The sequence below is a fragment of the Kogia breviceps genome, chromosome 1 (assembly GCF_026419965.1).
Source record: "Kogia breviceps isolate mKogBre1 chromosome 1, mKogBre1 haplotype 1, whole genome shotgun sequence".
Taxonomy (NCBI): domain Eukaryota; kingdom Metazoa; phylum Chordata; class Mammalia; order Artiodactyla; family Physeteridae; genus Kogia; species Kogia breviceps.
Window position 1 is genome coordinate 127,118,179 of NC_081310.1, and position 12,980 is coordinate 127,131,158.

A 12,980-nucleotide genomic window follows, 5' to 3' on the forward strand; every position below is an offset into this window, starting at 1 on the left:
GGATCATGTTTTAATGCTTCTCGTATGTCTCTGAAGTACATAACATGGTGTTGTGCCTTGAGAATTCTCAATAAATATCTGTAGGGAAAATGAATTTATATATGTATTAGACTTAATAAAGCCCATTTTCCATTTGGGCTTTATTCCATTTCCATTTCCTCAAAAGTAGTCCTTTATCACTCAAGCAGGAAGGCATATAAGAAGTGATTTACTGGAGTTCGTGCCTTTATTATTCTTTTCACCAATATACACATTCTAACACTTTTGGACAACTGCTTAGAAGAGACAGAAGGTGTGCTTATCAAATTTCAGATGACACAAAACTAGAGGTAATAAATAATGCACAAGATGACAGAAACAAAATGAGGCAAATTGGAATGAAGATAACATTTAGTAAGGATAACTGCAAAATTAGATTAAAAAATAAAAAGTGGCCCAATTTCAGTATGGAAAGACAGGGCTAACACCAATTTATAGGAAAAATCTTTCAGGTTTTAATTGGCTGCTGGGCTGACATGAACCCAGAGTGGATACACAGGACTTTGTTTATAATTAGGCTCAGGGCACTTGGTGGCAAAGTATTCAGGCTCTAACAAGGCACAGGCACGAATTAAGGTTGCTAGGTGGAGACCAGCTGGAGGTGGATGAAACCTCAATGTTAGGTAATTGGGGGGAAAAGGCCCATATTTTAGCCTGGGCAAGCTCAGCACATGGGGCAACTTTCAACTGTAGCATTGGTGGGAATCCCCTGCTGAGAACACCATCAGGTGATTTCTGGACACTAATTTGGTGCCAATTTAGTATCAGCATGGGTTCCCTGAGAGTTTTGCCTCAGAAGTAGAACCCAGTAGGTCTCAAAGGTTTGTTATTTTACTTTTGGTCCCACTCCCCAGTGTCAGGGTCAGAGCTGTCCTTCACTTAAGACCCCTCACTTTCAAAGCTGAGAAATGCCATGTCATCTGGGTAAATTCAAGTCACCCTTGAGAGAGGGGAGAGAAGGCAGATCACATCTCCTGTTGCTCAGTTGGGACAACTGTTCCAGGATCCTTAGCTAGATCTCTCCTAGAAACCTACATTTCCTAAAAACTGGTATCAAGGTTCTGACAAAAAGGCTGTGGCCTTGACCTTGGCACTGGACCACCAAAAAAGCCAATACAATCTTAGGCAGTGTTAATAGAAGCCTAGCACCTGGAATAAGGGTCCTGCTGTAGTCTGTGCGGGTCAGACCACAGGAAGAATTGTTTCTATTCCAGATACCATGATTTAAAAGGGATACAGGCAAACCACTGTGTATCAAAAGGAAGATGACCAGAATGTTGAAGGGATTTAGAAACCAATCACTAGTTACTTTTTGGTGGTTCAGGATCAAGGCTTGGAGTGGGTCAGGATGGCGGGTAGGATGCAGTGTCAGGTAGCGTAGATGGCAGAACTGTCTTCAGATATGTAAATGCTGTCTTGTGAAAGAATACTAGCATGTTAGGTAATACCAGAAGGCAGAACTGGGACCAGTGGGATTTAAGCCCACAAATGAAGAATTTTTTGACTGTGATAATTCTTCAGAAGTGGAATACACTTTGCAAGTAAGTGAGGTTTAGAATGTTCAAGTAAAGACCTGCTCACTGTCATAGATGTTTTAGCTGGCATTCCAGAACATTGAGTGGGAATTTAGATGAGAGGGTTTCTAAGGTCTTGTTCAAATCTAATGTTCTATGATCTCATCAATCTTAAAATTAGAAATATGCTACAGAACGTGAGGAAAGAAGATTATTACCTGAGATTATTTTGGAGTTACTACCTGAAGTGGATCTTCCCCTCAAAAAGAGCAGAACCCATGGATTATGTAATCTGCAATGCGTGAGAGGGGAAAAATAGAAGCTTAGTACCATTAAGAAGGGAAAGGAACTCCCTGAGGGGCATGAAAAAAGAAACGTTCGACAAATACCTCAGGAATTCCACGGAGTCTGTACAGGCCTGAGGGAAAGGCAAGGGAGGAGTTTGGAAACCCTCTTTCCCAGTGACAAAAGAGTTGTGCCGCTCTACGTCTGAAACTGCTCAAGGTGAGCGCACATCTATCGTGGAGGAAAGCACACTTGATCTTTGCCTCCCTACCTCTGCGGGCCCCGTAGGCAAACAGAACCACATTCTTCGTAAGAACGGATTGCCCTTGAAATACTGTGAGTTTCCAGATGTCTATGTCTCTCTCTATATGTGTCTCTTGGGCTCCTCCTCTTTCTTTCAGACAAGAAGAAATAACATTCTTTTAATAATCTAGAGTCTCACGTGGGGTGAGGGGTCATCTGCAGAGAAAGTCATGGTAAGGTGGACTTCGGTGCAAAGACAGATTCTCACGCTAGGAACTGGGGGTGGAGGTGGGGCGTGGTACCACGTGCTGGGCAACCTGGGAGCAGGAGAGTAGGGAGAAACGTCAAAGTATCTATCCACAAAAGAATCCCATCCTTTGCTTCCCGACCACCAAGAAGACCCCACCGTCGCTCTGTCCAGAACATAGCCCGCTCTCCAAGTGCGCCTTGGGTCGACGTGAGGCGTGCACCTGCGGCGGAACACAGGTAACGCCAAGTCCGGGTACAGCGCCTTTTGGCCGAGGTCCCCTCACCAGCGCGCACCTCTTGCGTTGCCGGCTTCCTCGGCCGCCGCCTCCGGCCCCACTCCTCGTGCGATGCTCGCCACTACAACTCCCGCCTCGGCTGCCGCAAACCCGAGAGCGCCAAGTGGACGCGCGGGCTGCGCGCGGGCCGGCGCCCGGAGGTCTGGGCATGCTCAGTCGCGCGGGCAGGGCTCCGGGCGCGAGCCGGGCTCCCGCTGCACCACATTCATCTGCTGCCAAGGGGAGCCGCCGGGCGCTCGCAGGCTCGGCGCGCGCTGCCCGCGGAAGACCCGGCTGCCGCGCCCCCCGCCGCCTCCCCGAACCATGGCCTCGCTCGGCCATCCCGCCGCCTTCGGTCGGGCCACCCATGTCGTGGTGCGGGGGCTGCCCGAGTCCCTCGGCCAGCACGCGCTGAGGCGCACCAAGGGCGACGAGGTGGATTTCGCCCGCGCCGAGCGGCAGCACCAGCTGTACGTGGGCGTGCTGGGCAGTAAGCTGGGGCTGCAGGTGGTGCAGCTGCCGGCCGACGAGAGCCTCCCGGACTGCGTGTTCGTGGAGGACGTGGCCGTGGTGTGCGAGGAGACGGCCCTCATCACCCGCCCCGGGGCGCCGAGCCGGAGGAAAGAGGTAACTGGCCGCCCGGAGACGCGAGGGGCGCGGCCGGGGACGCGCGCCGGGCCCTCCCGCGCCGCCCGAGCCGGACGCGCGGGGGAATCGCGGAAGTGGCCCCAGGGCTAGTTCCGAACTTCCCATTTGGGGGAGACGGTGTGTGTGCGAGAGAGAGAAGTTCATTGTTCACGCCTCCCGGCTGCCGGCGCAGCTTGGATGCCTTCTAGAGGAGCCGACTAAGTGTGGTAGTGCGGACTCGGGCAGGTGGGTGGGGTGGGGAATCCGTCTCACAGGCATTTTTATTTGTAAAGATTAAAAAGCAGCGAAGACAGTGCAACTCTGCTCGTTTCCCCAGGGAGCGGGGGCAGGGAGGGGTGCCGTTCCAAGCGGGCGGGCGGAGCCTGGGCGAGGGCTCGGGGGGGGGGGGGGGCGGTGCGGCTGATGACCCTAAACCCCCAAGTCCTGCCGGGAGCTGGGAGCAGGGAGGGCCAGATGAATTAACGGTAGATGCCCGCAGACCTGGGTCGTCCAGAGTTACTTTTCGGTGGTGGAGAGTGAGTCCCGCAAAAAGGGACTGGCAAGTGAATGACTGTAAGAAGACTGGCCTGTTGCTGAGCCGTGGTGTCTGGGTTTGAAAAGCGGAGCTCGGTGTAGGGTGTTGGGTGTGTGTATGTGTATGTGTGTTTAATTGGAAATGGTGGTTTCACAAATTCAATAATTTTTAGTCACTATATTTTTAAACTCATAGCAATTAGAGCTTTTTGTGTTCTCAGAGGATGGTGACTACTTTAAAATATTGCACTTTGTGAAAATGTCTGTGATTGCTTTAAACACAAGGTAGGTTAGTGGGGAGAGACAAATAAGAGTGAGATTGGATTTTAAAATGCCGTCTGGCCTGGGATTCTTCCCATTGCCTGCTAAGAGCCCAGGGTCAAGACTCTTGGTTGCTGTTGGCATCAAGTGGCATTGCAAGAAGCTGGTGGTTTCTTTCATATCTGGAGGGTTATGGATTTCCCCTCCGTATTTTTCCTTTATTCGATTCGCATTGGAAATACCTCATAGAGCTTGTAGTTAAAATATGCTTCTTCTCCACATGCTTCACTACTTGGTTGATAGAACTTTGCTTGGTCTGAGAGAATAAGTGTATTTGATTTATTTCCCACTAAGATAATCAGCTTTTTTTTTTCACCCTGCCTTAGCAGAAAACCAAAAGAGTAACAGGTCTCATTCTCTTAGCTCTTTTATCTCCTTCACCACCTCTTCATCTTTGAATTTGTGAGATGACCCACTCTATTTTAAACTGATAAGCATGTAACCCCATTTGAATACTTTCTAATGTGTCCTAGGCCATATGACAAAGCTGTGGTTTGTGCTTAAAAGAGTAACATAGATTTTAAAAACCCTTTCAAAATGGTACTCATTTGATGAGGCTGGTCCAGTTTCATGTTAAGAGACTGTCATATATTTAATCATTTCATTTTATTCCTATAATAAAACCTTTCAAATTTTGGCCTTCCTGATACTAAAGTGGGCAGTGATCTGTCTCCCCGTCAGATTTTGAGGCATACATTTTAAATGGGTTTCACTCTTCAGGCTGGTGGCCCACTGCCAGAGGCCACATAGTTGGTCCTTCTAAAACTCAGATCTGATCCTGTTCCTCCTCTAATTAAAATTCTAGAGGGGCCCCCACTGAGCTTGATAAACTCATTGAGCTGGGTTCTGCTTGCCTTTCCAGCTTCAGTTGCATCTCTGACCCCACCCGAGGTGCCTCCTAATTCTTGGCTCAAGCCATGTTCTTTTTTCAAGCTCACCATGCTGTTGCTTTTATGGGTGTACATTCCTCCTTTGCGCAGGACATTCTTTCTCCTTCCTCTCCTGCATTTTACCTGGCTGTTTCTACTCATGCTTCAGTTCTCAGCTTTCTCTTACCATTAATATTATTAGCTAATCTTTATTGGGTGCTTACCATTTGCCAGACATTGTGCCGGATTTATGACATTATTCCTGTTTAAAGTTGATGAAACTGAGTCTTAGAGAGATTAAGTAAATTGCCCAAGGTTATAGAGTGGAACTATTGAAACCAGGATTTGAACTCAGATTTGCAGGACTCTAAAGCTCTAGTTCCAACTGTTGTGATATTAGGTCTCACCTTCTCAAGCATTAGATTGGGTTTCCTTTTATGAGCACCTCTGTACTCCCTGTTATGGTATTTATCATACCATATGGTAATTGCCTGTTAATCTTTCTGTACCTCCCACTATTATGAAAACTGTGAGGGCAAGGATCATGTCTGCATTGTTCAACATTTTATCCCCTGGGCCTTGAACACAATAATCATGTAGCAAATATATTTTGTTGAACAAATTTGTTCATGATTTTAGGTCAACCTTCGTTCTCCCTCATTATGATGTATTTGGTGTTTTGCAAGCATTCCCAATCAGTAGAGTCCCACAAGTTTCATTACAACTATAGGTGATTTATAACTGTTTTTCTGTCCCTCTCTCTTTCCGTGCCTCTGTCTCTTGTTGTTTTGTTTTTATTAAAATCCTGAGAAATTTCTTCTTAATCAAAGCATCATGTTATATTTAATGACTTTTCTTCCTTGGAAGAAAGGACTGAGAACCAAACTCAAGAAAGTAATGCTTCTGTGAAAGCTCAGTGTTTGCCATAATGGGGCCTCCAAAGATTAATAAAACTCAGACCCTGTCTGCAGCAAGCTTAAGTTTTAGTGAAGAAAACTGCATATAGAGAAAGTCAGCAAATAATATTACTTGTCTAAGAACTTTGTGTCTTCAGGAATATGAATGTCTTAATATGCTTAATATTTTGAAGACAAATAAATTTGCCTTAAGAAACCAATAATATTTTAAATGAATCCAGCTTACATTTTAGAGGGGGAAAAAAAGTTAACTTCTAAATGTCAAAGTCCAATAAGCAAATATCTAAAAGTTGTGACAATGTGTGAGGATTGGGTCTTTTAAAAAATAAAAATTTTGTTTCAATTGTACATGTCCGCATTACCAAATTCAAAAGGTACAAGAGGATACACGGTGAAAGTAAGTCTTGGACTTCCCTGGTGGTGCAGTGGTTAAGAATCCGCCTGCCAATGCAGGGGACATGGGTACAAGCCCTGTTCCGGGAAGATCCCACATGCTGCGGAGCAACTAAGCCCGTGCACCACAACTACTGAGCCTGCGCTCTAGAGCCTGCGAGCCACAACCACTGAAGCCCAAGCATCTAGAGCCCATGCTCTGCAACAAGAGAAGCCACCACAAGGAGAAGTCTGCACAGGCAATGAAGAGTAGCCCCCGCTCGCTGCAACTAGAGAAAGCCCGCACACAGCAACAAAGACCCAACTCAGCCCAAAATAAATAAATAAATTTATTTATTTATTTAAAGAAAGAAAGTCTTGCCCCCCTTACCTCACCCTTGTACCTGACTACCCAGTTCCCTTCCTCAGAGGCAACTACTAATGCCATTTTCTTTTTTTTCCAGAAAGTTTTTAGTACTTAATAAATGATTAACTGACAGAGTTTACTCAAGTAAAATTGTGAAATATATCCTGTGCCCTTTCACCTCTCTTTCAGAGCCATTTTATCCTTTCCCAGATACCAGGTATTAGTATATGGGGTATTCCATCTAAGAGAAAACCACACAAACTCATTCCGTCTAAGAGAAAACCACACAAACTCATTCTCACAAAGTGATAATGGCTTTAATTATCCTTGCCTGGAGCATTTGCACTGTTAGGGACCTCTTTAGGAAGAAGGCAATATGCTTAGCACAAAGTAATAAATCTCCAAAGTAAAAATAAACATTGAGGGGGGGAAAGGTAAGCAATACATATTTGCACAGTAATTCCCCTTCTATTGGGGCACTTAACTATTTGGACTTACATATTTGGGTCCTGGTTTATTCTTTGGTTAGGAAAAGCATAATTATATTGATCCCAGAGGCAAGGTGAGCATTAAGACCATGTCTAATGACCAGCCAACTTATGGGTGTGTGTGAATCCCAAAAGATGGTGTTGTTATTAACTCTATTTAGAAGATAAGGAGACTGAGTCTCTGGTAACCAAGGTTAAGTAACTTGTCCAAAGTCACACACAGCTAGTAAGTGGCAGAACTGAGCTTCTCATGAAAGTATGAAGGTCTTTTTTGCTTGAAGTGCTTGTTGCCAGTTGTGCTTAATCATAATAGATCATTAAATCAATATAAAACTGCCACCTGAATATCATTAATGAATATACACTATACACTAATGATATACACTATAACTTGGATATTAACTAAGTGAATAATTTTATTTCCCTCCTCTCCTAAATAAGAGTAGATTGTTTTCATTTTAGTTAAAAAAATAATTCAGGCATTTACATGAAACCCCCAAATTGCCCGAGCACACTTTATGCATAATTGTGCCTTATTTACAGGCCTACTGGATGATTGCTTTTTTTTTTGCGGTACGCGGGCCTCTCACTGTTGTGGCCTCTCCCGCTGCAGAGCACAGGCTCCGGACGCACAGGCTCAGGGACCGTGGCTCACGGGCACATCCACTCCGCGGCATGTGGGTTCTTCGCGGACCAGGACATGAACCCGTGTCCATTGCATCGGCAGGTGGACTCTCAACCACTGTGCCACCAGGGAAGGCCGGATGATTGCTTTTTTAAATGCACACGTTTCCTCAAACTTCTGTTTAACTTCAGGTAAGTAAACTGCCCTAAACCATAATTAGAAATTACCCTGATTCTCACCAAGCTGGAACGTGAAGGCACTGGAGGCTCTTCACCTGGCGGCAGATTAAACGGTTCTTGATAAATTGCCACCTCCAACTGGTTAGAACAACTGCTCTCTTTCAGGGTGTTTCTTTTCCGACCCTTCTACATGGCCTTGGCAATAAACGTTCGGAAATTGACGTGTGTCTTGGGAACTGGGATGCATCCCATAATGTAATCTACTCCCATGCAGTTGATCTTGAAAGCCTTGAAAAGAAAGAACATAATGATAAGTAGGGAGTGACTTCTATTAGATACTATTAGCTGAAAATGAAATTTCTGCAGAGATTCCTAGAATCATTATAAGACTAAGAAGGCAGGGATGGATCCCTTATAATTCACATATGCTGGGAAATTGCTTTTGCATGTTATTGAATTCTTATTGAGCTCAGATTTCTTCAAAATTAGGTATCCAGTCCATTAATATAAACCACAACACAGAAAAATCTACTTAAGACTTTTGAAAAGATTTGCCTTCTACTGTCTTTGCATTGTAAATAAATTATTCATGAACCTCAATATAAATTTGGAAATGCATGTTTAAAAAATGAGTGATGGTTATTATTTATTTTATGGCATTTGCCGTTAAAATCTGTAACCACTTCAGAAAGCCTAGTTTTCTGACTGGAGATCTGGACATGTGGTAGAGTTCATTCCCCTAATCAAGAGGTGCCATAATAAAGGATAAAATAGCTGAAATCTTAATGAGAAAAGGTTTCATTTATATCTTATACAGAACACAGTGCATCGTTCACGCCAGGTAGTAGAAAAATATTTATTTACTGTAATGCAATCCCTGATGTTGCATCAAAATGCTCCCCTGACCTTTGAAGTTGGCTTTTACTGCTGTCCTTAAACTGATATTATGTATTAAATCTGTCAGAGTCCTCAGGTGCATTTCATAAACAGGCACTTTTCATCAAAATGGACAAGCAAGAGTAATCTCAAACAACAAATCCCATTTAAAAATGTGTGCGTGTGGGGCTTCCCTGGTGGCGCAGTAGTTGAGAGTCCGCCTGCCGATGCAGGGGACGTGGGTTTGTGCCCCGGTCTGGGAGGATCCCACATGCTGCGGAGCGGCTGGGCCCGTGAACCATGGCCCCTGGGCCTACGCGTCCGGAGCCTGTGCTCCGCGGTGGGAGAGGCCACAACAGTGAGAGGCCTGCGTACCGCAAAAAAAAAAAAAAAAAAAAAAAAAGAAAGAAAGAAAATGTGTGCATGTAATGCCATCCCAGTTTACTTTGTCATTGTCAAATAATGTAATAATATACCTTGTTTTCCTGAAACTGAGTGCTGAGGGGTAGGAACACGTAGAAAAATAATTCACCAGACTTTCGACTGCTGTTTTTTTTTTTTTTTAACATCTTTATTGGAGTATAACTGTTTTACAATGGTGTGTTAGTTTCTGCTTTACAACAAAGTGAATCAGTTATACATATACATATGTCCCCATATCTCCTCCCTCTTGCGTCTCCCTCCCTCCCACCCTCCCTATCCCACCCCTCTAGGTAGTCACAAAGCACAGAGCGGATCTCCCTGTGCTATGCAGCTGCTTCCCACTAGCTATCTGTTTTACATTTGGTAGTGTATATATGTCCATGCCACTCTCTCACTTCGTCACAGCTTACCCTTCCCCCTCCCCATATCCTCAAGGCCATGCTCTAGTAGGTCTGTGTCTTTATTCCCGTCTTACCCCTAGGTTCTTCATGACCTTTTTTTTTTTCTTAGATTCCATATATATGTGTTAGCATACGGTATTTGTTTTTCTCTTTCTGACTTACTTCACTCTGTATGACAGACTCTAGGTCCATCCACCACCTCACTACAAATAACTCAATTTCGTTTCTTTTTATGGCTGAGTAATATTCCATTGTATATATGTGCCACATCTTCTTTATCCATTCATCTGTTGATGGACACTTAGGTTGCTTCCATGTCCTGGCTATCGTAAATAGAGCTGCAATGAACATTTTGGAACATGACTCTTTTTGAATTATGGTTTTCTCAGGGTATATGCCCAGTAGTGGGATTGCTGGGTCGTATGGTAGTTCTATTTGTAGCTTTTTAAGGAACCTCCATACTGTTCTCCATAGTGGCTGTATCAATTTACATTCCCACCAGCAGTACAAGAGTGTTCCCTTTTCTCCACACCCTCTCCAGCATTTATTGTTTCTAGAGTTTTTGATGTTGGCCATTCTGACTGGTGTGAGATGATATCTCATTGTAGTTTTGATTTGCATTTCTCTAATGATTAATGATGTTGAGCCTTCTTTCATGTGTTTGTTGGCAATCTGTATATCTTCTCTGGAGAAATGTCTATTTAGTTCTTCTGCCCATTTTTGGATTGGGTTGTTTGTTTTTTTGTTATTGAGCTGCATGAGTTGCTTATAAATTTTGGATATTAATCCATTGTCAGTTGCTTCATTTGCAAATATTTTCTCCCATTCTGAGGGTTGTCTTTTGGTCTTGTTTATGGTTTCTTTTGCTGTGCAAAAGCTTTTAAGTTTCATTAGGTCCCATTTGTTTATTTTTGTTTTTATTTCCATTTCTCTAGGAGGTGGGTCAAAAAGGATCTTGCTGTGATTTATGTCATAGAGTGTTCTGCCTATGTTTTCCTCTAAGAGTTTGATAGTGTTTGGCCTTACATTTAGGTCTTTACCCATTTTGAGTTTATTTTTGTGTATGGTGTTAGGGAGTGTTCTAATTTCATACTTTTACATGTACCTGTCCAGTTTTCCCAGCACCACTTATTGAAGAGGCTGTCTTTTCTCCACTGTATATTCTTGCCTCCTTTATCAAAGATAAGGTGACCATATGTGTGTGGGTTTATCTCTGGGCTTTCTATCCTGTTCCATTGATCTATATTTCTGTTTTTGTGCCAGTACCATACTGTCTTGATTACTGTAGCTTTGTAGTATAGTCTGAAGTCAGGGAGCCTGATTCCTCCAGCTCCATTTTTCATTCTCAAGATTGCTTTGGCTATTCGGTAGACTGCTGTTTCTAAATGTCTAGATCATCTAAGCAAGTATGACCAGAGAAATAAGCATAGCAGACTACGAAGATAGAAGTAAAATTAGTATAGGGTTGGTTTAATTTTGCTCAACAAATCAAACCTGAATTAGTTTAACACAGCAAATTAAAGGGAATACAACTTTTAGCCTGCTTTTGTAGCTAGATGGGCTTACGGGATAAGCTGTCATTCTAATGAAGATGAATATATCAGTATTTTGCTTGATTTGAATATGTGTGATTAAGTAAATCTTTGACTTCATTAAAAATGTTTGCTTTGATTCCTTTGTTCTTTTGTTTAAGAAATATTAAAGTTTTCTAATTTGCTTCTAGCAGTAATGATGAGTACCATGATTGCGTTAAAAATGACTGTGTTTTTGAAGGTAAAGGCCCAATAGTTGCATCACTCATATAGTATATTTGTGCCTTCAGCAACTGTCTAGACCCAATGTTTGGTGGTGCGGAGATGTAGGTGAATTAGATACCACCGTTGCCCATAAGGACCTCACAGTCCAGCTAGGAAGGCAGACCGGTGGTAGACCCTTGCAGAACAAGAGGATAGGGTTTTATGACAGAGCTCTGTCTGGTGCTATGGAACCTCCAGGGGGTGGGTCTGACCCATACCAGGACTTCTCAGAAGAAGTGATAATTGAGTTAGAAGTAACCAGGGGAAGGCAGAGAGGGGCAGCCTTCAGAGATGAGGGTGATGGTACAGTGAAAATTAATTTCACTCATGTTGGGAAGGATGAAGGATTGAGAAAAGCCTCCCTGTGCCCCCCTGATCTCTGAGATTTCAATTCCTAGTTCCAAGTTCACCAGGAGAACCACATCCTTAACCACATTTCCTGGTTGGGGCCCAGAGGGAATTGGCTGCCTGGAACACTCCATTTCTAACTGTACTCCCATCTTTTCTCCTACCACGTGCTCCATCAAGGTCTGGCATTCCTTCCAGGATTCCTGAATAGCACAGTTTGGGAACGATATAGTCTGCCCTGGAGTGGACTAAAGTCCACTCCAAATCTGAGATTCATTTCTTGAGGTTGCTAGAATGTCATTTGGCTGGGTAGTAATTTTTCCCCTTTGGCTCGAAATGTGCACATTAGGGTATGTCAAGCAAACCTGGCATCTGCCATGTATAGGTATATGATAATATCCATGTCAGTGGCAGGTAAGAGAAAACTCTTTCCTGTTTGCTGTTGAAATGTGTTTTTATTCACAAATCTTTCCATCTTGGCAGTAGACACCATTGAGTCTCACATTAATATAAATCAAGTGCAGCTGAAACTGAGCATGCATTTATAATCATAGGCTGAATTTTGTACAAGCTACAGAAGGCAGCTCGGTTGGGATACAGTACTATTCTAGATATTAGGAGACACTGGTTTTTATTTTTGCAGTGCTAATAAGATCTAATATTCTTTCTAGCTTGGAAATGCTATACTTTCCTTTTGGAACTCAGGGTATGTTAGGGTGGAAAGTGGAGTTTGGGAAAGTGATAGGGAGATGGGGACATTATAATAATTTACATTTGTGAGATGGGATTGGGGTTTGATGAATAAAAAACTACTGGATTTTATTCAACCCAAGGCATTATACTTGTTCTACTTAATTAACCAATCATTTAAACTCATGCCTTGCTAATGATAACCCATTATGAGATGAAGTTGAATTTGCTAACTCTTTCAAAACCTCTGCTTACTCCACCATTTATATAGCACATTTGATAAGAAATTTTTCCCATAGAAAATGTTAAATAAAGGCCATTGAAAGAGCATAAGATTCCTAGACCCACATGATTTCTCCCATCACACATCACTGTCAACAGTGTCTACCAGCGGATGTTTCTGTGGTGAGTGTGAATCAATGGCCCAAAGAAATGGAGAGAAGTGGATACAAGGTATGTGCTGTGAGTTGTAACTAAAAGTCTTGACGTGCCCATAGCACTTCTTTCTTATAAACCCTCCATACGTATGTACTGATTTCCAT

General features: G+C 43.3%; 1 protein-coding gene across 5 annotated transcripts in view; it reads left to right on the forward strand.

The window, feature by feature from the left end:
* Window positions 1-12,980, forward strand: part of DDAH1 (dimethylarginine dimethylaminohydrolase 1) — a 273,752-nt gene that overhangs the window by 112,225 nt on the left and 148,547 nt on the right. The window contains exon 1 of one of the 5 annotated variants that reach the window (XM_059061617.1): window positions 2,678-3,232. The exons of the other annotated variants lie outside the window; for them this stretch is intronic. Coding sequence (XP_058917600.1) covers window positions 2,678-3,232 — 555 coding nt within the window. Of the gene's footprint in view, window positions 1-2,677; window positions 3,233-12,980 lie in introns of those variants that run through there. 5 annotated transcript variants of the gene reach the window in all.